Source organism: Siphateles boraxobius, unplaced genomic scaffold (genome assembly GCF_051911475.1).
Source record: "Siphateles boraxobius isolate OS27281-9 unplaced genomic scaffold, OSU_SipBor_1 26, whole genome shotgun sequence".
In the NCBI taxonomy this organism is placed as follows: Eukaryota; Metazoa; Chordata; class Actinopteri; order Cypriniformes; family Leuciscidae; genus Siphateles; species Siphateles boraxobius.
Window position 1 is genome coordinate 22,336,874 of NW_027508876.1, and position 26,304 is coordinate 22,363,177.

General features: G+C 37.1%; 1 protein-coding gene across 1 annotated transcript; it reads right to left on the reverse strand.

Annotated features, from left to right (window-relative positions):
- Positions 1–3,237: 3,237 nt before the first annotated feature.
- On the reverse strand, positions 3,238–25,593 carry stag1b (STAG1 cohesin complex component b). The gene is made up of 34 exons (XM_077244987.1): positions 25,408–25,593; positions 16,766–16,904; positions 16,559–16,676; positions 16,324–16,461; positions 16,138–16,234; positions 15,355–15,431; positions 15,061–15,265; positions 14,819–14,970; positions 14,660–14,733; positions 14,424–14,547; positions 14,192–14,290; positions 14,013–14,092; positions 13,705–13,812; positions 13,499–13,613; positions 12,440–12,557; positions 12,246–12,349; positions 12,059–12,151; positions 9,963–10,052; positions 9,658–9,861; positions 9,485–9,555; positions 9,312–9,399; positions 8,283–8,363; positions 8,072–8,164; positions 7,754–7,928; positions 7,028–7,167; positions 6,846–6,947; positions 6,608–6,756; positions 6,305–6,433; positions 5,718–5,926; positions 5,374–5,548; positions 5,040–5,153; positions 4,732–4,846; positions 4,488–4,568; positions 3,238–4,286 (listed from the first exon to the last, which is right to left on the reverse strand). The coding sequence occupies exons 2-34, from the start codon at positions 16,792–16,794 to the stop codon at positions 4,263–4,265; spliced, it is 3,771 nt and encodes a 1,256-aa protein (XP_077101102.1). The 5' UTR covers positions 16,795–16,904; positions 25,408–25,593; the 3' UTR covers positions 3,238–4,262.
- Positions 25,594–26,304: the final 711 nt, after the last annotated feature.

A 26,304-nucleotide genomic window follows, 5' to 3' on the forward strand; every position in this document is an offset into this window, starting at 1 on the left:
ACGGACTTTTTTCGGGATCTTTGGAGGACTGAGGAGATTGGAGCTTTAAATTTAATATCTAAATTTCTATAATTAATTATTTCACACCGACATAATGGTTTGTTCTGCAGCAGAGGCGCGTGCTTGCGGTTGATTCAGCGAGAGTGAGGGTGGGACCAGAGCATAGACTGTAAAAAAAGATGGACAACGCTCCTTCGTTCTCTTCCATTGGCGAGAAGTGAAGCTGCCATTGTCCCGATTTGGCGCTGACATCTTGGATCTTGAGTCTGCGCAGTTGCGATTTCGGGACCAGACATGCGCAGTAGTGAGCAGGAAGTAAAGCCGCGAAATCAACGTCCCGCTCGCGATATTTTTTTTCACAGGATGGTAGGGGAAGACTCATGAATATTCATTAGGGAACTCATGCCTGATTGATCTGATGACCTACCCCCTAACCCCGCCCCTAAACCTACCCGTCACTGGGGGTCTGATGACCTACCCCTAACCCCGCCCCTAAACCTACCAGTCACAGGGGTTAAGACCAATCAGGGATGAGTTCCCTAATGAATATTCATGAGTCTTCCCCTACCATCCTGTGAAAAAAAATATCGCATCCCGCTCTGGTCCCGCCCTCACTCTCGCTGAATTAATCGTAAGCATATAATCTATAATTAATTATAGAAATTTAGATATTAAATCTAAAGCTCCAATCTCATCAGTCCTCCAAAGATCCCGAAAAAAGTCCGTTGTTGCTTCAGTGACTACTTTGCTCAGAGAACCTGTCAATCACAGCTGTCAATCATGTACGCCAAAGCTCCGTTTTTATAGCATCAAATAACGAACTAAAAACAAACTTATTTTAAAAACAAACACTTGAAATTACATCAGCGTGATGAAAACTACAGTAAATGACAGAAACTATCTTTGGAAAAAAGATATGTGAAGTGTAATTTAATTGTTTAATTGGTCTCACGTCCCATTGAATAACATGGGGATGGGGGGTTACGACCTATACTAGGACCAGTCACCGCGGGGCGATCGAGACGCTTTGGCTTCAATTTTCAGGGCTTGTGCGGCACGCTTGCAGTTGATTTCGCGGCTTTACTTCCTGCTCACTACTGCGCATGTCTGGTCCCGAAATCGCAACTGCGCAGACTCAAGTCCCAAGATGTCAGCGCCATATCGGGACAATGGCGGCTTCACTTCTCGCCAATGGAAGAGAACGAAGGGGCGTCGTCCATCTTTTTTTACAGTCTATGATTCCAACACAACACTTTAGTTTTAGCAGTGAAAGAGTGCATCAATCTTACATAAGTAGGTAGTTAAGTAAATAGCGAAACATTTAATATTTGACCACTGTTTTAAGATACAAACCTTCAGCGACCGTAAGTAATTTCCAGTGATGCAAACTACAACATTATGAAATATCACCGTTTTAAAATAAAAATATGGCATTATTTAACTGAATTTTACGTGACAAGATATTAGACACACGAATAAGAGTGAATGGGTGCATATTTTAAAAATATATTATTTGCAATTTTAATTCATAATAGACCTGGAACATTTACTGTTCTTATTTCTTAAATCCCCCTTTAATTATTTAATTATTTTAGGTAAACCAATAAGACCACTACCCCCATGCAAAAAAATAAATTGTCCCCCCAATGTTCAAGACACGGTTATGGCCTTGGTGAACACACACACCCGGAGCAGTGGGCAGCCATTTTTTGCTGTGTCACCCAGAGAGTAATTGGGGGTTAGGTGCCTTATAAGGGATTTCCTGCCAGTATTGAGAATCAAACCCGCAACCTTCAGGTTGCAAGTCTGACTCTCTAACCATTAGGCCACAACTGCTGCCCTGATAGTGGGATTTGAACTCAGGTCTCTAAGGCTATTAGAGGTTATACCGAGCCACATTATTGTAATGTTATGTGCTTTGAGACTAAGTAATTTAACGCTGCCACTTATGACACTTTGCTGAATCTGCAAAGGGACCGGTGCGTTCATGTGTTTTGGAGGAGGCGTGGCTTTGGAGAACACTCTGAAGGGAGGGAGGATATATACTTATATATAAGAAGCATATCTTATAGATATGCTTTATATAAGCATAAATCTTATGCTTTAAAAGCTAGGTTGCTATTGCTAGACGCTCCGAAATTGCCCACCCAACCTTTAAAGGTACACTATAACGTATAAAAGTAAACAAAACGGCATGCATTTTTCGGAAGAACACTGTAGCCAGAGATTGGGGATACTCTGCAGTGGTTGGTGTCCCGCTTGGTCTAAAATAGTCTGAATGTACACTTATTATAGGCATACCATAGTGAGTTATAAGACAACAACACGGTTTGGAAGATGGATTCATGATGTACTCACTCATTATATAACTTTTGTAATTCTGAAAAAAAAAGTTACATAGTGCATCTGTATTAACTCTTTCCCCAGCATTGGCGCAATTTTCTGTCATTTATGAGACAACGCTTCACCGTCATTGACCGATTTTTCTGGCTTTCCATGTTTTCATTGTTATATGGTAGGGGGCGCAATTACGCATCTTCTAGAAGAGTACTGAGTCTCCTGATCAAAACACAGGTGAAAAATAAGCAGAAGCAAGCGATAGCATATGTAAGCATGCATTTGTAAAATAACGTGATCATCAACATAAAGGAGAATGATATATATAAATCAAAACTGCCAAACGTTACTGAATGAAATGTCGACCCAGACAAGCTATAGGACTGTGAGGCTTAGGGGTGTTGATGGACTCGATCTACTCCATCTATGTTTTAACCATCGTTCTGAATCCGATCCGGACGTAGTCCTGGGCAAAAGCGTGATTTTCTCAGCTTTTGGCTCAAAATGTGTCTTTTTTACAAAGCTCCATGAAACTTTTGTGAAAATGATCAAAAAATGTTGGTACTGGCTGGCAACTTTTTTCAAAAACGCTGGCGGGGAAAGAGTTAAATAAAATGTAGTGTAGTGTTGCACTGGTAATATCTCCATCTTGAAACTGCCTCAGTTTAATTATGTTGGCTGGAAGCCAGTTTCCCAATAAAACCAATGTTTGCTTACACAATCCTTACGGTTCCCTTTCTATAACTCTAAACTAAAACTTCTCTTCATATTTTGAGGAGCTTGAAGAGAATGTTATTTTTATGTAGTAAAATTCAAAACAAATCTTGTATGTACAAACAATTCATGTGTATTAGAAAAGAATTCGGTAGGTTTCACAAAATTCTTTTGAAAGTACTCGACTACTTTTAAATACTTTTATTTAAACATGTTTTTTTTTTTTTAAAAAAAGCAAAGTTTTAACAGTGAAAAGGTTAAAATAAATGACAATACCACTGTTTGATCGGAGTCTGTATCTAAAAGCACCGGTCTAAACAAGGGTTTTGACATCACTCATCAATACCACACAGGTCTTATCAAAACCTGCTCTGTGGATATTCAGATGGACCTAAAAGCCCAATGAACAATCAATAAATGTTCACAGCAATACAGTATTGTGTGAAAGCTACAATGTTTCCACAAATGCACAGTAAAAAAGGTAAATCACTGAGCAGACTCTAAACAGAGGAGGTAAACATGGAAGAAACAAGTTCTTCAACAAAAGGTTTGTATAAAACACATTACCAGTGTCTGAAGTAATATATACTTCGGTGTACTTCCTCCTCAAATATCCTCATATATTTGAACCTTTAATTTTAAAGAAACGTGGGCTTTTCTATTATTAATCTGGTAAATCAAGTAATCTAACACCAAATTCAAGCAATAATACATTTTTAAGGCCAATAATTATTCTGGACAGACTTGAAAAGAAAATGACCATGACCTCAACATGTTCCTGTCTAAATTTCACCCTGAACAAAACCAGAACATGAACGGGCGATAGTCTTAAAATAGCCAGAAAGCAGTGGAGTAACAAAACGTCTGTCCGAACAACGTCTGACTAAACCACATTTGCTCTAAGAAATCAATGGATGATATGAAAAATAGGAACTGATACTGCTGAGATGTTGCTGAAATCGTAACACCATTGTAAGACCAGCAGATAACAGCTTTTACAGGCTCGCTTGGTCCTTATGAACTGAGGAAATTCTGACTGACAGGAAAGGCTCACAATGGGATTATGGCCAACCACAAAACTAAGAGAGGAAGCTCACATGCTTGCGTACAGTTGTGTGAAACTGCTATTAAAAAAACAAACAATATAAACGTTTAAGATGTGATTCTTGTTGGTTGCTGGTTGTGAACACCCATAGAGGCTGAAATCTTTCTCAAAACATCTGCATTCCGAATCCCTGTTAGAGAAAGAAGTAAACAAGATAAATCAATTAGTACTTTCTTCTCAATAGCACTTAGCTGAATAAAAAATAATAATAAAAAGTTTAAAAACACGTTTAAAATGCCACTCTGACATGCCTAATTTAGTTATCCTACAAAACAAGATACATTGTTACACCTATATCTAATTTACATATCAATATCTGAGGTACACTTACAGAATCATCTTCCATTATGGCCGTGGAGTCAAAAAAGTCCGGTCTGAGTTCAGCTCTTTCTCTGCGGTTTCTTGACGCCGGCTAAAATGTAGAACGAACAATAGAGCAAAAATGACCCCAAAGATCTAATCTAACAGATGACCAGATGTTGTAATATGAAACGTAGTTTTGGCTGTCACCAGAAACATTACAAATACACATAAGAACTCAGAATGGAGCTCAGCACACATCTGTAAATTCTTACCAGATCTATCACCATGGTATCCTCGAATTCCTCATTCATATCCTCTAGCTGACCGCGTGAGGACATCATCACGTCCTCGAAGATGGGCTCAGCATCATCTTCCATGAGGCCTCGCCTGGAAAAAATGACTCAAGTTCAAGGAACTGAGAAATACAATCTCTCAACTTTATTTGTGATCAGGCATTTTTTATTTCTTAAACTAAGCTTACAATTAGGCATTTAAACTTTAACCCACTTATAAAATGTATTTATTAGTAAATGATAATATATATATCAAAGCTTTCTGAAATGTCAGTGCGAGTACGTACACCTGCTGTCTCACTCCACCAGTGCGTGATTTCATGTAGTTCATGCCTCCTCTCTCTTTTCTGTTCACCTCCTCCATCTTCTGCTGATCCAACCATGACATCTGCATCTGAGGGCTGGAAGTGAGGGAACAAAATGATGCAAGAGCAATGTGAGAATTGCTTCAGCGGGAGCTCAAATAACATAAGAAAACAGTGCGTTCTGCAAAATGTTTCTTCATAATGTAACACTGAGATGAAAACAGAAAACACTGAGATGATCTCTAGGGTTTCTTTCAACATAAAAAAAAAAAACTCTGAACAACTGCCTGTTTTTCATTAAGCTGTAATTCCATACTTGTGCATGTAGTCTGGTTCTGAGCCTGGTTCCGATGAGTCTTGGTCTGGGATGTGATCTGCTGCCTGTCTGGGGTTTTCTCTCAAGACAGTTGATGTGAGCTGTGGGGTATGGAGGCCCCCTGGTGTCTGGAGAGTGTCATTACGAATCACCCACGACCCTTCAACACTCTCCTCTGACAAATGAAACAAAAAAAAAAAGACATTAATGAACAATCAGATTCATCTCAGATGATGGAAAGGGAATAATATAATATTTTATATATGATCCGTTTTAATTAAGATTTGAGAGCTTCATTGCTTTTTTTAATTGTCTTGTGTGAAAGGTTAAAGGTTTTATCCTACCGTCCGGACGTTTTTTGTGCTGTGCCGGTCGGCCCCTTTTGCTGCGGACCGTGCTGGCTTTGCTGGTTGAACTGGTGCCGGTGGTGACGGACAACCGGTCATCATCTCCTCCTGTCAGCAGGGAGTTCCTGTACGCGATGAGCGGTAGCCAGACGTCCTCTCTTCTCTCCATCATATACTCTGTCATAAACTTCTCCAGGTAGGAATGACTGTGGCATGAACACATTTATCAGAATTAAACAAACTGTAAAAGATGCACAGATATAATACTAAAAGTGTGGACACGCATGACACAGTTTTAGTGATTATGTCATTATTTTAAATGATTGAAAATAGCAATGACAAGATATTTTGAAGAATGAAACTGTTTGGATTCTCATTGACTACCATTGAATGGACAAAAAATACAATGGAAGTCAATGGGCACCAGAATCACTTGGTTATCAAAATTCTTCAAAATATCTTCTTATTGCAATTTTCCAAAATTTAGAATAAATTAAATAAGGGTGAGTAAATGATGACAATTGTAATTTTTTGTTGGACTATCCCGTTAACTACATTATATTCAAAGTGTTTTCTGTACTTACACAGTCTTTTTGTCTTGTCGTAGGAGTTTGGAGGAGAACTCACAGAGAACCTCCAGGAAGGCCAAGTTTGGTGGTGGGTACTCTGGTCCTTTTGGATTTGGGACCTTGAAGGCGAATTCAATCCCATCCCTAAGGTTGTTATAAGACATTAGTTCTTGCAAATATTCGCATTAAACCTCCAGAGCCAAATGCAACTGAAGATCATTAAACAAACACATAGTCCTGCTGGTTCTGTTCCTGCTCATAATTGCTTCTCATTCTTTAGATACAAATGGTGTAAAGCTGATCTGAAGAGTTTCTTACTTGTGCAGTGTGGCCACGGCCTCTCTGGTTTTGATCTGGTCCAGCCCAAACGTGAGTGCAAAGCGACGGGCTAGTTCCTTAATGCCGCTGACATGGGAGGACGTTCGGTCCAGGTTGGGTCCTTGGTCCAGGATCAGCTCATTGAAGAGCTGCAAACAGGAAAAGTGTCCAAAATGAAAATGTAAGGAAAGAAAGAGATTCAACATTCATAACCAACTGTGATAGTGATCTCCCATACCTGCTGCAAGCTGAGGATCAGGGTCTTTGCACACTGGATCTTGTCCATCTGTCTGGCCTTACTCAAGGTTTCTTTGATGATGTCTCCATAGTCATTGTAATACTGAAAAATGAACAGCAGTCATTTGAATCACTTCTCGACCATACAACTCTATGTGGTTTAAATGTGTCAGTTTTTCATACCTTCATGTATTGTTTGAAGATGTCAGCAGCAGCAGGCATGTCCACTATGTCGTAGATGATAAGTTTGCAGAAGGCGGCCAATAGATTCCTCCTTTTATGAAGAGCCTCGATCTTATTGGCTTCATCCTCTTCATCACCCTCTGAAAGATACGGCCCAGCATGAAGTTGAAATTATTAGTTAGAGTCGGTTTAAGAAGTCTTGATGAATTGCAGTTTAGTGTATGGCATGTACAATACTATTCAAAAGATAGTTTTGAAACTTTATTCTTCTATTCTTCTCATATACACAACAAGGCTGCATTTATTTACTGTAATACAGTAAAAACAGTAATATTGTGAAATATGATTACAATTTAAAATAGTATTTTTAATATATTTTAAAATGTAATTTATTTCTGTGATGACAAAGCTACATTTATTTGAAACAGCATTTATTTGAAATCGAAATATTTTGTAACAAAAGTTCAATCAATTTAATGCATCTTTGCTGAATAAAAGAATGTATTTTTTTGTCCCCCCAATAAAAACGTACTGACCCCAAACATTTGAACAGTAATGTATTTAATGCTTTGTTTTTTCAGTATCATTATTTTGATCTGAAATCACCTTTCAGAAGTTTCAACATACTTTTATATGTGCTCTATAAATAAATTCTTCAATTTCTCATTATTTCACCGTCTCAGGATAGTTCTGATAATGTCCAAGTATATCGGGACATACACGCACCCATGCTCTGATTTTCATCATCCTGGTCGATAAACACGTGATCCAGGACAAAATTGAGCAGTTCATTTTGCAGAGAGCTGTCTGGATTAAAGACCAATGGCTGCAGAGCGTCTCGACCGCCGTTGACCAATTGGTGACTGAAGATCATCAGCAGGTCACATAGCAGCATGAAGGCCTATGGAGAGAAACCAGATAACATGACTCATAGTACACATTGAAACATTTATATATGACATTGAAGAGATGTAATTAAAGAACCCCAGCAAAAATTCAATAGAATTGTAGTTTGTCAAGGTCACTAAAAATGTCTCTCCTCACCTGCTCTTTGACTGGCGTATTCACATTAGACAGGCACTGTTGGCAAACCGCTAAAAAAGACTTCACCACTCTCCTTAATGCCACAAGATCATCCTGAAACAAGAAAACACATATGAAATTTGATGTCACATAATTCCCAGAGAACAGAAGTAAATCAGACGTATGTACTTGGAAAGTTTTTGGCAACTGCATATTATGGGGTCTATTGCACCTTTGATGGAAATCCTTCAGTAATTTTCACCAGCTGCCACAGGACGGAGTAATGAGAGCACTGCAGAGCCTGGACAGCGATCTGACCGAGACAAGACAAGGGAATATAGATTCATCATTTAATGCACTGGGTTACAAAGGGCTATTTCATTATAAATATTTTACAAGATCAGACATTGTGATGTAATGACATGTTTCTTTGTTATACATATTTGTAAAAGTTTAAAGTTAATACAGCTTGTCAAGCAAATACTTATTTTGGTTTGGTATGCACTATCAATTAAAAGTTTGGGGTTGTAAGATTTTTTTTAACGTTTTTGAAAGACGTCTCTTTTCACCAATGCTGCATTTATTAGATGAAAATACAGTAAAAAACAGTATGTGATGTGATGGCAAAGCTGAATTTTCAGCCTCATTACTCCAGTCTTCAGTGTCACATGATCCTTCAGAAATTTGCTGTTCAAGAAATATTTCTTATTAATATCAATGTTGAAAACAGTTGTGCCGTTTAATATTATTGTGGAAACCGTGATTCATTTCTTCAGGATTATTTGTTGAATAGAAAGTTGAAAAGAACAGCAGTTATTTGAAAACGAAATCTTTTGTAGCACTGTAAAATTAATTTACTATCACTTATCAATTTAATGCATCTTTGCGGAATAAAACAACAACTTCCGGACCCTACACTTTTGAACATTAGTCTCTGCAATTTAGTCACTGTTTAATAAGTTTTATAATGTTTCATGTCAATTTATTCAATGTTATCACGTACGAAAATTTGAATTATGAACTTCTGATCCATTAAAGGGGCGATAGAATGATTTTATAGGGTATTTCACACTGTTCCTTAAAGTCTCAAAATAGGTTATGTAACATTGGTCGAGCTGAAAATGCCCCGGTGGCTCTTTTATACGCTCTAATGCAACCCTGAGAAATAGCCCCAGAATGAAATAAATGAAATAAACTTGGTTTTGCATTCTATCACCCCTTTAATTCCCATCCATTTTCATGGTTTATTGTGTTTGTTTACCTGCTCTGGCATGGAGCCCTGTTCGATCCCCATCTTCAACAATCGATAGCAGTTTTTGAAAAGGTCCCACTTTGTAAGGTCATGTGCACTAGAAACCATACAAAACAAACCTGAATGCTGAATGTACAAACTTTCCAAAACAAAGACAAAATAAGCGTAAATCGGTTTCTTACTTGTGGAAAGCAGTGAGCTTCTTTAGCGTTGAAAGAACATTATAAATGTCATCGTCATCAGCTTCATCGGCCTAGAAAAAAAAGCAAAAACAGAATTCAGTTTCAAACGCTTAGAAGCCATTCACTAATGTTCATACATGAGGAAAAGCACTGAAACGAAGCTGCTCTTTCACCTCCTGCAGCAGGTCTTCCACTGAGTGAGCGAATCTGTCCGTGAGCTCGTCGATGAGTTGGCTGCGAGCGATGTCTACGCGGTTCATGATGGTGTATTCTTCACTGCACAAGATGCTGTAAGTCTTGCTACACGCCTCCAGAACATCCATCTCTGTGTGCTTCTCCACCACCACCCGGATCTGCTTCAGCAGGGCATCCAGATGCTGAACACAGAAAGGAAGAGACAGGGTTAAATGAGAAAACAACTACACACTAGTGTAAACCGGAACACAATATATCTGTCTAGATTAGAACTCCAACAGACCTTTTCCATTCGTCCTGAACTGTAGACCTCAAGGTCAAAGAACTGAGGGATCTGAAGGAGGTTCGCCACCTTTTCAGAATCAGTCTGGTACTGAAGAATAAATGTGAAGCAACATTCAAAATAATTAGATTCAGCATCTTTATGCCATCAACAAGCTAGCTTTGACGTACAAGTAGTCTTTTTAAAAAGAATTTTTTACAATTGTTAATGTTAAATACTGTTTTTTTTTGCGGATTTAATTTTTGTGGAAACCATAATATTTTTTTTCATGATATTTTAATGAATAGAAAGTTCAAAAGAAGAGCTTTTATTTGAAATGGAAATCTTTTAAAACATGATATGTAACACTATATGTCTTTACTGTCACTTTTGATCAATTTAATCTATCCTTGGTGAATAAAAGTATTCATTTCTTAAAAAAAAAAAGGTAGTGCATCACGGTTTCCTCAAAAGTATTGAGCAGAAAAAACTATTTTCAACATTGATAATTATAAGAAATGTTTCTTGAGCACCAAATCAGCATATTAGAATGATTTCTGAAGTATCATGTAACACTGAAGAATGGAATAATGATGCAGAAAATTTAGAAAATCCATCACAGGAATAAAGGAATAAACTACACTTTATAATAAAAAAATATATTAAAACAGAAAACAGTTATATTAATTTATTATTAATGTACTGTATTTTTGATCAAATAAATGCAGAATCGATGAGCACAAGAAGCATAAGATTCTTCTTTTTTTTTTATCATTTTATCGCAAAGGAAAAAAGTAACTGGATCAGCTTTGTAACACAACAAAAATAAAAGAGGGAAAGCCATCATGTGAATGTCTGCAAACACGTCACACCAAAAGGCAGAAGAGTAGACAGCTTTGTTGATTATAATTAGTAGGGGTGTGCCAAAAAATCGATTTACAGAAGAATCTAGATTCTCATTTGCAACGATTCGGAATCGGTCTGAAATGTCCAAGAATCGATTTAATAAATAAATTACATCAGCTGGCTGTTTGCCTCCATTTTTGTAACTAGCCTATACGGGACTTCCGGACGTCACCACGCAGCCGGTTTTTGAACGTGAGCGGCAAATCACTAAAACAAAGAGGAAGCAAATATGGATGAGTGGAAGATCCAACCAGCCCAGTCTTCACTTAAAGCTCAAGTTTGGCGTCATTTCGTTTTTTACCGAATGCCTGGAAGCACTGCGCTGGACATGACACACACAGTGTGCAAGCTTTGCAAAACGAAGACCAAGTACTTCGGCAGCACAACAAATGCGCGGGCTCATATTAGTAGGCATCACCCGGAGCTCAGCGACACGGAGCAGAGTCAGCCGCCAGCTGCAGACCAACGCACACTGCAGTGCTTCACGAAATTCCCTGCCAACTCCGAGAGGGCAAAAAAAATAACTCGGTCTATTGCCTGCTTCATCGCCATTCATTGTCATGAATATTTCAGAGACAGGTAGAGCTTAGTGGTGTTATTTTTCATTTTGAAAGAAGCACTTTATTTTCATAATTTCTTATTCTTTAAGTTACTGAGTCTGACTGAGAAATATACGTAGATGTTTTTTCTGTCTTCACCGGTTGTGTTCTACATGATATTTGTGGTAAACTGCAACTTTCCTGGGAAATGCATCTATTTTCAACCATTTTGTATTATGAAGAAGCAATTTATTTTTGTTCCAACTTATATTATAGCTAGCTACAAATGAGTAGCAATTGAGAACCAGACAATGTTTTTGATAAAAGGCACTTCCCTGAGAATTGAACTTAATAAATGTGAAAAAAACACTTTAATGTCTCCGTTTGTCATTATGTATAGCGAAGCAGATAAGAGTAATCATGATCAGAAACCCGATTAGAAATCATTATGGATAAAATCGAATCGTTTTGAATCGAAAATCTTTTCGAATCGAAAATCGATTTTGAATCAAATCGTGGCCTCAAGAATCGGAATCGAATTGAATTGTGAGATGGTAAAAGATTCCCACCCCTAATAATTAGTGCAATTTGTTTGTGATTTGCATGTAGACTTGTTGATTTGAAAACTGTTTTTTAGGCCATTCTCTGGCCTCATGGACTCTGACACTTTACCTTTGAAAGTAGCATGGGAAGAGCAACAATCAAGTGTTCAGTGAGTCGATTCTTATCGTCAATCTGCGTCTTCTTCTCCTTGGCAGTGAGCACCTGAAGTGAGCACAGAAGACCAACAGAAAGTCTTTAAACTCAGAATCTACTGTATAATGTGTCAATTGTAAAAACTGATTCCAAGATAACTTACCCTCTTTCCTGTTCCTCTGCCCACAGGGGGATGAGCTTCGGCTGCCTGCCTGATGGTGCAGACCATGAGCTCGATCAGTGCGCTCTCATGCCGGTCTCCCAACACTACAACAAAACCCACAATCAGTAAGGACTGATGGGCAACACAGAGATACAGACTTGTTTCATCCAAAAAAATCTAAAATGAATGCGTACCCTCCTCCCCCGGTACAGGGTCCTCCAGCAGGAGCTCTACCATGCAGTCCCAGTCTTTCAGTAGATCCTGCGAGCTGTCCCACAGACTGTCCACCAGGTATGCCGCATGCTCATGAAGCTGCCACGCAAGAAGACAGGAGAACGGTTAGATAAATCAATAACCAGTGTCGGGCAAATGTCAGAAACTAAGAAATGGCTTCCTTTTAATTGAATTGGCCACATCTTACAGAAAGCTGAATTTGAATTTAAAAAGGAATGACAGGATTTTTAGAACTGCTATCAAAGAAACTCAGTCATACAAAGATTTTGTGGCAAAACAATTCATTATTATGTCTAATTATGGATAATTGTGAATAATTCAGGATATATAAGCAAGATTCTGAACTGATTACAAATATGTTCTTAATTAAAGGGATCATATTCACAAATGAAAACTCTGTCATTATTTACTCATCCTCAAGTTGTTCCAAACCTGTATGAATTTCTTTCTTATGCTGAACACGAAAGAAAGATATTCTGAAGAATATAACCAAACTGGAAATGTTTGATTATGGAAAAAAAAAATACTATAGGGTCCATCATCTGACATTCTTCAAAATATCTTCTTTTGCGTTCAGCAGAAGAAAGAAATTCATACAGGTTTGGAACGACATGACGGTGAGAAAATGATGACAGAATTTTTATTTTTGGATAAACTATCCCTTTAAATATAAGACTGTCAAATCAATTAACATGGCCATCAAAAAAAAAAAAAAACTTAACATAAACATAATAAAAATATAAGTTCAAAAATGTATAAAATGATTAATAAATATTGACAAACAACTCTAAGAACCACCAGATTACAGTACGTCACCAGACGTTCCACGCCCTGACAATCGTTCATTTATCATGTTAAATAGGCCAAAACCAGGCCAACAAAACCCGACGAAGTGTCTGTTGCCATCTGTTGGTTCAGTGTGAATTGGCCTTAAGGAAATGAAATTCTAAGTGAAAGGATGAGCAAATAAATTAATATATAGGAGTGAATACAGGCTGAGCTCTGCATATAAAACTCACTTCACTCTCAAGGAAGAAAAGCACCAGCATTCTTATAAGGTTCCCATTGGGGCTGTTTCGACCTCGTCTCTTTGCCAAAGCCTCCTCAGCCTGAGGGTCATGCCTGCTGAACAACCTGCAGCCACACAACAAACAAATGATTACACCATTTGGGAAGTTTGACATGCTGTAATCATGTTTGAAATAGACATGTTCATTCATCTCACTTCCTGTGGAGGAACTCTCCAGCTGCCACAGCAACAGGCCGATGAGCCGAATACACTAGATGGTAGACATTCTCACAGTCTTCGTTAGACAGAGCATCCTCACTACCGCTACAGGAGAAAAAAAAAAAGATGAATGAGAGACATTTAAGGATGTAGATTACATGTTTATTAATGATGTCTTACTAAAATAAATACATTTTAATTGTTAAGTCTTATATTGTATATAAATAAATTCTAATATATTATATTTAACAAAGCCATAGAGTCAAAGAAACTTAAAAAATAGAGATTATGTAGAAAATACTAACTGTAGAATCAAAGTGACAAGTCGTATGGCCTCTACTGCCACATCATACTCTTTATCCAGCGTCATAGATACAATACGGTCCTGAGAGAAAGGAAATGACATCATAATGTTTCCAAACTGATGTCCACAGCAATCAGGCACATTTTGAATATTTGAATAGAGTATTCACACACGTGTTACCTTAAATCGATTGGTGAAGAGCTCAAGCTTGGGGAAAAGCTCTCTGTTGGTGTAAAGGGTCTGAAGGGCCTTTAGACATTTGAGTCGAACTTCACCTTGCTGTAAAGGATTACATTTTACACAATTATTTTTATCTAGAATAACACCAATATATTTTTTAGATGCATGTGATAATTATGAGAGATGGGAATAAGTAAAACACACACACACATAGGAAATTATAAACACTTACTCTGTCATGTAGTGTCCAGCCCACATACTTTAAGTAACTGTCATTGAGAAAAGCATCACTGTATAACTTCATCCAAACTCCAATCTCCTCTATGCAAATAGCTCTAATCTCCGCAATGGCATCTCTGAAAGAAAGTAAGATAACACAACATGAAACAAATATGTTGTCTAATGAATCAGAAATTATTGTACAATAAGTACAATACCATTACAAATGGGTTTCTACCAGCAACTAACCTGTAACGGTGAACAAAAATACCCTTGAAGATTGAGTTCATCATGTTCTCAATCTCATCTTGATTTTCTTGGAGCTACAAGATGAACAAGAAAACACATTTAAAATCAAATTCACAAGATAGTAGAACAAAATTTGGAAGGAAAGGAAACTAATCACACCTCTTTTCTCTTCTCCAGCAGCAGTTCCAGCTTCTCGTTGGCTCTTTTCCCTGCAACCTTATTCCGTTCAGCTTCATACTGTCTCTGTGTGTTATCCTGATTGATGCTCAGGTTCAGAGCAACATTTACCAGTGCCGTCATCAGCTTCATTGCTGCAGTGGAAACAAGAAACATGACATAACTTAACTCAACTACGGTATGCTATGCGGAATAACTCTAATGGTCAAAGTTGAGGGACTGACCTGCCAGCGTGCTGGTGTGTCTGAAGGCTCGGACCTGTGAGTCTGAGAGTCCAGTGAGCAGAGAAATGACCGTGTCCATCATGTATTCATCGTAGATGATGCTGTACTGGCACTGACGGATCAGAACCATGATGAACTCGCAAAAGTTATATCGGAATTTCTTCCACTGCGGTCCTGCCATTGTGAGAGGGTAGTCGCCGCTGTCCTGGATTTGACATTCAGAGAAATTCATTAACAACATTTTTAAGAATTCAGATGGAGAAAAAAAAGAAGTCGTCGAAAGTAACATCAAACCTCATCAAACTCCTCTGTCATCTTCCTGATAATTTCAGCATTCTGCATATTCCTGAACATCTCGATCCTCACAGTACCTGTGATTCACATGAATACATCACATCGGTACAGTTTGATATTTGAGAAATATCAGACAAACTATATATACACAACCGTTCATAAGTTTGGGGTCATTTATGATTTTTATTCAGCAAGGATGCATTCATGTAATCAAAAGTGACTGAAAAAAAGGTAACACTTTATTTTAAGGTGACGTAGTTACACGCTACTACATGTACTTACTATAGTAATAACAGTAAACTATGCACAGTTACAAGTAACTAACCCAAAACCAAACCCTAACATAACTCTATAGTAAGTACATGTTGTTATTTAATATTACTCAGTACTTATTTGAGTAACTGTCACCTTAAAATAAAGTGTAACCTGAAAAAAAAAATCCTGAAAGGTATCAAGGTTTCCACAAAAAATATTAAGCATGTACAACAGTTGTCAGTCAACATCGATGATAATAATAAATGTTTCACGAGCACCGAATCAGCATATTAGAATAACTACAGAAGGATCATGTGACACTGATGACTGGAGTAATGATGCTGAAAATTCAGACTTGTCATAACAGCATTAAATTACATTTTTAAAATATATTAAAATAGAAAGTTATTTTAAATTGCAGTCATATTTGACAATCATAGTGGAAGGTGGTGGGGGGGGTAGGGAGCGGGGGGTTGTTATTCATTTGGAAATGTACTGAGATGTGAAATACAAAAACTAAACAATTACCTTTACAGCCAGAACACTGAATGAAGAAGTTGATTAGATCTAGGAGTGCAAGGTCTCTGTCTTGCTTGTAAGATTCAATCCAGTCATCAATGACAGACTGGAAAAGAAACAACGATCATTTAGTACAATTAAACCTCAAATAGACAGAAACCGATAAAAATAGACACTTGAAATGTTGTGTCTTACCTGCATGGCACTTTTGCCTTGTTTGACCACCTCAAACAGAGTGCTGGGGTCTGCCCCCTCTCCATTCTGATGGGCCACTCCGTTCGGCCTCCTCCCGCCTTTATCAACCGGAGATCTCCGGGCCTTCTTATTGGCCACCTGGCAAAAAAATCAGATCAAAAAGAGAGGTTGACAGAATGCATTTAGCGTTCAAATGAATGCAATCAGTTGGTCTGCTCTGCAGTGGTGGTCTTACTCCTTGTTTTCCAGGCCTGCCTCTCTTTTTCTTGCCTTTTCCCTCCACGGGGTCATCCAACTCACTTACGCTCATGCTCAGACTCATGGTGTCGCCTTGCCCATCATTTGACGAGTCCCTGCACAGAGTATTGCAAATGTTTATTAACACTTAAATGCAAATGCATATTAGTTCCCAATTCCCATCCATTTAAAGTGTTTTACTTACTGTAACACAGGAAATTCTGAGTTGATCATGATGTGTCTTCTGACAAAACTAGGGGAATCTACAGAGGAATCACCCAGTGATGCCGTGAATGTGTTTGCAATTCTTTAGTTCAGGCCTAGAATGCTTTAAAACACATTACCTGAGAATTAAGAGCAAACAGAATTATATAAGGATGATATGAAGCATAATTATGTGCTTATAATTATATGAAGCATAAAACTGATTAAGCTGTAAAGTGTGCACAATATGACATAAGCACTAAGCAGCTTGGCTTACTGGCTATTTTATTTAGTTATTTAATAGATTATGCCTCAGTAAATATTTAGACAAACACTAATAAGAGTGAACACAAAAATACATAACACACAATCATTTTTTTTAAGTTTTAAAAAAAAATCTATAAAAAAAAACTAAATTACTTGCCATTTGAAACCATTTAAATTAAATTAATAACATAGCCTAATACGGCCACTAGGGACAGCACCACCCATGATTTTTCAATAAAACTAAACTCCAGGATCAGGATCACAAATATATGCAACAACTCAAAATGCAATCATAATAAGCACTTATTAGAGCAAAATTACATTTGTCTTAATCTGTTACACCCGAGGCAAAAATACAACATACCATTTCATTACATTACACTAGACAAAAGAAACACTGCCATTAGGGGGCATCCCAAGCATGGCTTTTCCCTGTTGCTGTGGAAACAGCAGAAACTGAGGCAGACAGGAAGGCTAAACACATTTATGTCAAGTGGAGAATGGACGTACACAGATCTAAATTAGATCAGACTTTATCTGTGTTATTAGATAATATGAAAAGCAAATATTTCCATTCCTGACTGATTTAGACAGTGCACTTGGATGCATCTTCACAAATGATTTGATCTTAACCAACACAAGATGGCTCCCCACCCCCAGAGGAGACTTTCCACACCGTAGTAATAGATGTTTCTATGAATACTGAGGATTCAAACTGCCTGAATCACTGTATGCAACCGTGAAACAGACATATGGATGAAGTTCAACAGGAACGCACGCTGGAATTCCCTTCATCACAAGATACAGGCTTTTAAAGACAGAACTGCCGTCAGATGGTATTCTAAGTGGACATAAGGAGAAAATAAAACCCCTTACTTTGCATCTGTAACGCTCCCCTCCCCCATACAGATTTGGATATCTCAGTAAATATGGTCCAGGCCTAAACTCTGGGCATCTGCGCCAGAAAAAGTGTTTAACAGCTGACCGTTACCTAATCACACCAGAGTCGGGGAGCAGACTCATAAGACAAACAAATACTGATCTAAATAACATTATTCAGGCACAAATATCTCTAGTAGAGCAGAAGTGCCTACAAGCTGTTTCTCTCTGATCAGTGTTAACTATGTACCGAAGGTACAGCACAGGAAAGAAAATGTAATTTACACCTCAGCAGTGGAGGCTGTTGACAGTGAAGAGCGCTGAATCCTTTTGGGAATTCTAGAATATGAATGTCAATGTCAGCAATATACAATGGAGGATCATTCAGCAGTACACCTTTAATGGTTCATGGTAGTACAAGATCCTTTATGTGAAATTACTCTCTACTTCCACTATGAGCAGCCAATCTGCAACTAATCTTGTGGTATTTATTTAAAGGGGTAGTAACAGTGTGGAATTTTTGTAGCATGAGATTAGAAGAACTAAAAAGAATTGCATTTCCACAAAGGTTTTTCTAAACATGCCAATGCCATTGAACTATCAAACAGGAAGCCCCACCCTAAACTCACACAACCAAACGTCCTTTTAAGGTAAGTCTGTCACTTGGCAGCCATCTTGGAAACACCCACAGGTAGCTAATTCCAATCATGCAAGTACATTTCCTGTCTACTGAATAAATAAAGAGAGAAACGTTCAAAACTGTTTAAATACCATTGATTTTTTTATTATCATTATAGTCTCCAACCCATATAATGTCTCACTCTGCCGTGAATTTTCACAACCAGTGGCAGTCACAGCAGCACTGATGCGGATCATGCAAAAGTTTCAGTTACAGAAACGTTTAATTTATTCCACCAGCAAAGGTGTCCGACAGCAGGGGTTTAAATAGGTGTTCAGATAATCATGTGACTTTAAATTGACTACTCCCATGAAACGACACACTGCATGTTAAATAAAACAGTATTAGGCTACTTCATCTCCTCTGAATGTGAATCATTGCAAGTGTTTGTCAAACATACTATTAATTTCTGAGGGAAAGAATTACTTTTAAGATAGGAGAAATTATATTTTACATTTACCTGAATGAAACATACATTGCATTACTGTTCAAAACAAAAGGAAGAGATCACAGAGGGGTCGACACAAGAGTAAATGGTTCTCACAGTGAGGTCAAATTGGAAAAAGAAGTGTAGATGTGGCAAATAATGACATCGCACAGAACGGCCCCTGAAAGCAACTCAATGGCTCAGTGAATGTGCTAATGGGCCTGCAGCTTCTCATCGAGCTGGTGGAGTAAGCAGCACAGATTCATTAGAGTCTGGGGACACTATTAAATGCTTTGCACTGTATGATGACAGTGAAATGAGGCTATTCTTGGCACTGGCCGTGTGAAATGCTTTTAAATCAGGCCAATTATATTCTTTTCTCTGCATCCGATGATGGTAACCGGCTGTTTGCATGTTTGTGCACAACATATTTCTTTCGAATCACTCTGGGCTCTTAGTTGAATCAGTAATGGGGTTAAATATGGAAAAGACACTCTGAATCTCAGTATGCTTCAGTTTGGTTTACATCAGGCCAAACTGCCCATTCTGAATGCTGTTTCTATCATGCATAAACCTCTGATATCTGCGTCTGATGTCTAGCTTTGATATGCCTTTTTATGCTTATGTTACATAATGACTTTCAAGTTCATCTCTTACTGCTAAAACGTACATATCTTAACCTCTAAGATTACAAAAATCACTATACCAGAAAAGACAGTTGAATCATCCATTATAAGTCACTCCACAGAAAACAATGCTTTCACAAGCGTAACTATCTTACAGTACACAATTACCAATGACAAGGCGCAATGAGCAGTTGCACAGATTTACTTTCCATAACTAATTAATTAACACAAAAATAAAATATATTGTTGTTTGGGTGCAAGTCAAGTTCTCATCAGAACAGGGTTGGATGCAACAGTCTGTTACAGTAACAATTTACAAAAATGTAACAAAATAGTTACACTTTACATCAGTTATTAAATTAAAAGATGTTAATTAGAGGATTATAATTAGTTTCTGTAGCCCAACTAAATCATAGAGCAAACAACAAAGGTTGTAGGTTTGCCTCTTGTTACTAAAATGTACAGTAATTAGCTTTGCATTAAAGTGTGTGCAAAATTCATAAATGTAAACATTTCCTAACCACAATCACAGAAACTTGTTCACAAAACAGGGCACATTTCTAATAGAAAACCTTATGTGCACATTCCCCTCTTTCCACAGCAATTATTTATTCTGCCGTCAAAATTTTTTTTATAAAAAAATAATGCCATGCTCAGCCTTTAGAGATCACATCTTTGTGTATATAACTATAGCTTTAGCTTATACGTGCACTGGTTGAGAAGTGAAGATTGTTAATCTAGAGTAAATGAGATTGGATTTATATATCCTATCATCTGATCATCTCACAAACACTAGTGCTGGACAGACAGCAGTCTCTAATGATCTGTGAAACACTCAAAATAGCTTGACAATTGCCCCGAGAGTCTGTGAGAAAAGCAGCATTCCCTCTCGCTTTGTCTTGCACACGCTCGTTCCATCTCAGGTTTGAAAGAAAACTCAATGTTTTATAGATCAAAATCTGTCTTAAGACATCGGTGTAATAAGGTCTTTTCAAGCAAGTGGGCCGCAACGACTGGCATTACACACACTGACTTTCTAAATGATGTAACTACATGTGGTTTGTCAATGTTGGATTCTGCCTTTAGCTATAACACCATTTGTTTTAACACTCATGCTTCTAAAATTGCAAATTTTTACAGTTTTAACACTGAAATATCTTAAATTAAACAAGTCTACATAGAATCGATGCCCACAGAATTACACAGTTTTGAAATTGTGTAATTCAAATTGTTTACACAATTTGAACAGCTGTTACTCAAGTTTTAAACATTTCCTGCCCCTTTCCTCCCTTGGATGTTTATTTATTACATATTTTCGATACCAACATGAGCACAGTACTTTTAGGTTCTACTATATTTACAACCATTCTACAATTTTTTTTTTACCCCCAAATCAGCAAAGAAAATGTGGAAAAAGTATTAATAGCCAAATTAGAAAGTGAAGGGAAATAATTCAACTATACAAATTACAATGCTACATATTGCAAATACAAAGAAAGAGAGATAGAATAGTGTATATAAATGCAGTGTAATAATTATGCTATAGGTAAAAAAAACTTTTAAATCCGGCATTTTAGACTGTGATCTTTCTGTGATAGCTTTGGCTTGGCAAAGCTCAGATTCAGAGAAAACGGATTATGAATATGATATCCGACCAATCATTAAACTTGTAAGCCATTTTTCTCAGTTTCAGGGTTAAAAGGTTTAGTTCAAAAATGAATTTTTGTTCATTTTTCACCCTCATGTGGTTCCAAAACCAGCATGACTTTCTCAAAATCTTTTCTTTTGTGTTCCACAGAAGAAAGAAAGACATTGAGGTTTGGACATAAGAGTGAATAAATGATTACAGAATGTTTCTGGCGAACTATCCTTTTTTAATGAGTTTTGACTTCACATTGTGCATTGCAAACTCCTTATTTCCAATGTTTTCTTTATGAGATTGAGCTAAATTATTCCATACAGGTTTATAGTGTAAGCAAGTTTACTATTTAAACAGATGGATATTTAATACGCATATAAACTTGTCATGAATATACATGTGCACCGGAGTATTAAAGAAAATACCCTTTCAACCTCATACATGAGAAATCCTTCAGATAGGGATAAATGGACAAACATTAAAAGCTCATTCACATGGTGAATCTTCATCCACTTCTGTAATTTAAACTATTCATTCATCCCACAGGTGATGCGATTGTTCTCATCTCTTAAAGCAACATTCATTGATCTTCATAACACAGCCAATAAAACGCCAAGATAAGAACATATGACCGACAGTGAGGGTGTTTCCATGGCAACAACGGCCTCCTGGAATACATGTCACGCATCTAAATTGCTCAAAACACCCGCACTCAGGAGAGGGCATAATACTACAAAAGAAAGGTGAAGTCACACTAGTTTAACAATGACTATCCGGGCACCATTTAATCCAATAAACATCTGTTCCAAGATGGTTCACTTCTGAAACAAAGCTGATGACAATCATTAAAATATTCTCTGGTATAATAACCATAGAAACAACAAGTGCTATTTTTTTTATCTTAGCATAACACACGCCTATATACAGACAAACACTAAATAATGCAAATAGATGAATGACCAAAGCAGAAAGCGGATATCTATGCTTGTATAATCTACTAAGGAGAGCTTTTCTCTCTGCATGTGGTTCTCCAGAGGGACAAAGCCATGGGCACCAATTGCTAGGGTCCTTAATATGGGATATCTGCCTTACAGTTCAGACTATAAAAGGTGAGAGATAATTAAATCAGCACATGTGAACTGAAGCCTGCCAAGAAATGGGTTTGAAAGAAACTCCATCAAAGAAAAAATTCTTTAAAGAAATCCCAATTTGAAGTTAGCTTTATGATGTACTTGAAGCTGGGATTTAGGTTTTGTTTTGAAGTCTATAATAATCCTCCAGGGATAAATCTTAGTCTATTGGGAAATCAAGCACTTTACACTTAACACAAAGTCTTCCTTGTCTATACGCCAAGATGTATAGATAGAATTACAAACCACAGCCTTCATTTGATGCATTTAAAAAGCCATCAGGTTCCTGGCAACAGTGCAAACAGAAACACTGTTAAGACTAATCTACTTCTAAATCCAATATCATCTTTACAAATAAGAAGCTAACCTTCTGAGGTTGATTGGACTTTTAGATACTAAAACATTCAGCATTTAGCACAACGATTAGAAGGTACACACACCTGTGGCGCAACAGCTTTACACTAGTGTGAATTATGTAGACGGACTACTACATATCGAACACTAAAGTGTGCAAAGCCTTTTATTCCAATGTGGGTTTTTTCAATCTTCGATCGTATGAAACCCTCACCACAAATCTCAGATCAAAAGGCTTGTAGCTTTCTGGCAAACTTTGAAACTTTATCTTGCAGAAATTCTAATGTAATATTCCTCAGACCTGCCAAATATGAATACAAGTAAATAGAAACATATGCAAAAAGCAAATACGGCTAATGGTAGATTTCTTACACTTTGACCAATATATTTCTAAAAACTTGGAAAGCTCTAGGAAAAAACTGCATGAAAACTCATTCAAAATCAGATTAATTCACAAATGCATCATTCAGACAGATTAGTGAACCATGAACAAATTCATTGGGTCACAAATGAGCAAATATTGCCCACGGGTAATTGATAGCAGATTAAACAATTACATTTTCTTAAATCTCATGATTTGTTAAGATGGAAAACATAAATTAAAAAGTCCCTGATTTTTCCTTGACAATGGAAACAAATATAGAAGCATTTTATATTTTGTGTGTGGAATACTGCATGTTAACCAACTTCACAAGACATCTTGTGCAATACATTTGCTGTGCACATAATGTACTTCTAAAGCCAACAATATCCATATAAATTCAATACCTATTGTGCATATATATATATATATATATATATATATATATATATATATATGCGCAATAGGTATTGCATTTATATGGATATTGTTGGATTTAAAAGTACATATATGTATGCGCCAAGCACACACGTTAACCAAAATCCCTTTACAGCACTCAAAGATGCAAACAATATCATCTTTTTCTCTTAATAGTATTTGATGCAACCACATTTCCTCAAAAAGAAACAAAGTGTAGCACTAACTATGAAGGTTCAGTGCTGAATCAAGACTCAGAAACTGCACAAACAACATTTGGATAATGCTTATTCAGTGCTTACTCAGTGGGACGGTGAGAATATACAGACACCCGCCAACATCTCACCTTAAAAAGCAGAACAATCAAAAACAACCTGTGTTCACACTAGTAGTTCATGGGGATATAAATATTAAACTGATTGATGGGTAAACAAGAGCTCGAACATGATGTCAATCAGTGTTTATTCAGTCTAAATAGAGGAAATTACCATCTGTGACAACCTAGTTAGCACAGCTGTTTTGAAAAGTTACATTATTTTTTACAAGCATGGAACGGAGCTAGATGAATGACTCATTCATTTTCCAAAGTGGTCAGTGAACACGTTATGTTGTTCAAGAATTAAACATAACCATTGCTTCTCTCTCTCTCCCTACATTTTTTTTGTCAGAATAAATATAAATCAAATATTGTGCCTGGGAAGTATTTTATTGCTCAGATAAATAATCAAATACCAGCTATAGGCTAGTCCTTAAACTAGCCGATAACACTTTACAGAATAAGGTTTCATTAATTAACTAAAAATGAACTGCACTTCTACAGAATTTGTTAGTCTTTGTTAATGTTCGTTTCAACATTTACTAATACATTATTAAAATCAATGCACTTAAGTAACATGAACAAACAATAAACAGCTGTATTTTTATTATCAAACGTTATCAAAATATTAAAAAAAACAGTGACAAATGTATTGCTCGTTGTTAGTTCACGTTAGGTAATATATTAATGTTAACAAATGAAACCTTATTGTAAAGTGTGACCAACTAGCCTGACTATGGAAGTAACGTTAGTGTCTAAATGCCTGTGCTTATGAAAAAAGCCTTCATGAACTAACTACAAGCTAAATCTGGACATCAATGTTTTAAGACAAAAAGTGAATAAGAAAAAACAATAACTGAACTGTGAATGATTTAGCATACGCAAGTAGCACTACACACACTTTTTCCTCTCAGATGTTTTATATTACTCAACGAACTAGTTATGTACGTCTCGGTCAAAAGTTGTGCTGTTTATCTTCACTGGCCCAAATTACTTAACCAACACAAATCTCCATCCCTTAAAGTCCACAAATAAAACATATTTTTTCGTGACAACTCCGGGAAGTGTATGAAACTGGACAAACTTAGGAGCAAGAACACAAATCAGACATTACATTCAAACTAGCAGCGACCTGCACGAGCGCATCAGAGAACAACAGCAGTTGAGAGTCTCGCGCGCCTGACTGACGTTCATGGCGGCAGGAAGACATAATGTCACACTCGTTCCTGCAATAACACACCAAATCACACGCGCTTCAGCTTATTAAGATAATACAGCCATGAGTGAAAAGGAAGACAGTGCCACCAAGGACAGGGGGCATGCACACACACACACACTGTCCTTCGAGAATTGATCCCATCCCCCCTACACGCACACACATATACACACATATATATACACACACACACGCGCGCGCACGCACACACACACACACACACACTCCCTCTTGTATGTCCTCCATCTTTAATGCAAGCTCGATTTACGCAGTGAGCGCGCACCCCACGGAAAGATTCAGATTCAGTTGTTGCAAAACTAGTACAAACTCACCTCAACCGCTAAAAGGGGTCCTCCGGGACACGCGTCAGTAATAATTGGCGCGATTAATTGACCAAATAGTTTATGTTTTTATATTGTAAATTAGACCTGAAGCAGAACCGCGCCTTTCCTGAGAGAAGCAATCCTAAACTGCCATCTGGCGGCTTTTACCGCAACGAAATGGCGCGATGGGAGTCTGATCTGAGGTCGCCTCCTGGTGGACAGAGGATATTTTTACACAAAGCAAAAATAATAAATACGTGTTTGGAAGAGATAATAATGTTTGACTGTGTTGAGATCATAGATGGGACATTTCACGCCTGGCCTTTTGTATTCCTCATCATGACTATATGTTATCATAGGCACTTGTCTAATCACATTAATAAAAATACAGTAACTTTACATTTGTTTTTCCCCATCTCCTCTTTGGCATGTGCCCCTTTCTTTAATTATTTTCTATTATGTATATTTTAAAAATAAATACATATCGAAATAAAAGCTAGCAAGCTGTATTTCATCTCTCTATATTTTACATCATATTGTTGAAAATATGTTATTAAAAATACTATATATATATATATATATATATATATATATATATATATATATATATATATATATATATATATATATATATAATGTATCTAAAAAGGAATTCCCCATATGCCTATAGATTTTATAAATGCATTTTTGGCACTTTCACTGGTGTTTTTTTCCTGGTTCATTTCTGACTCTGGTTCATATCTCATCTCTCACTATTACAATCTGTCAAACATATCTGGTGCTGGATGGTGCTTAGGTTGTAAAAAAAAATTAGGTAAAAAACCTAAATACTAATAGATATCCTAATATACATAAGATAATAAGGCCTGAGAACAACACCAGCTTTAAGAGATCAGAAATCCCTTT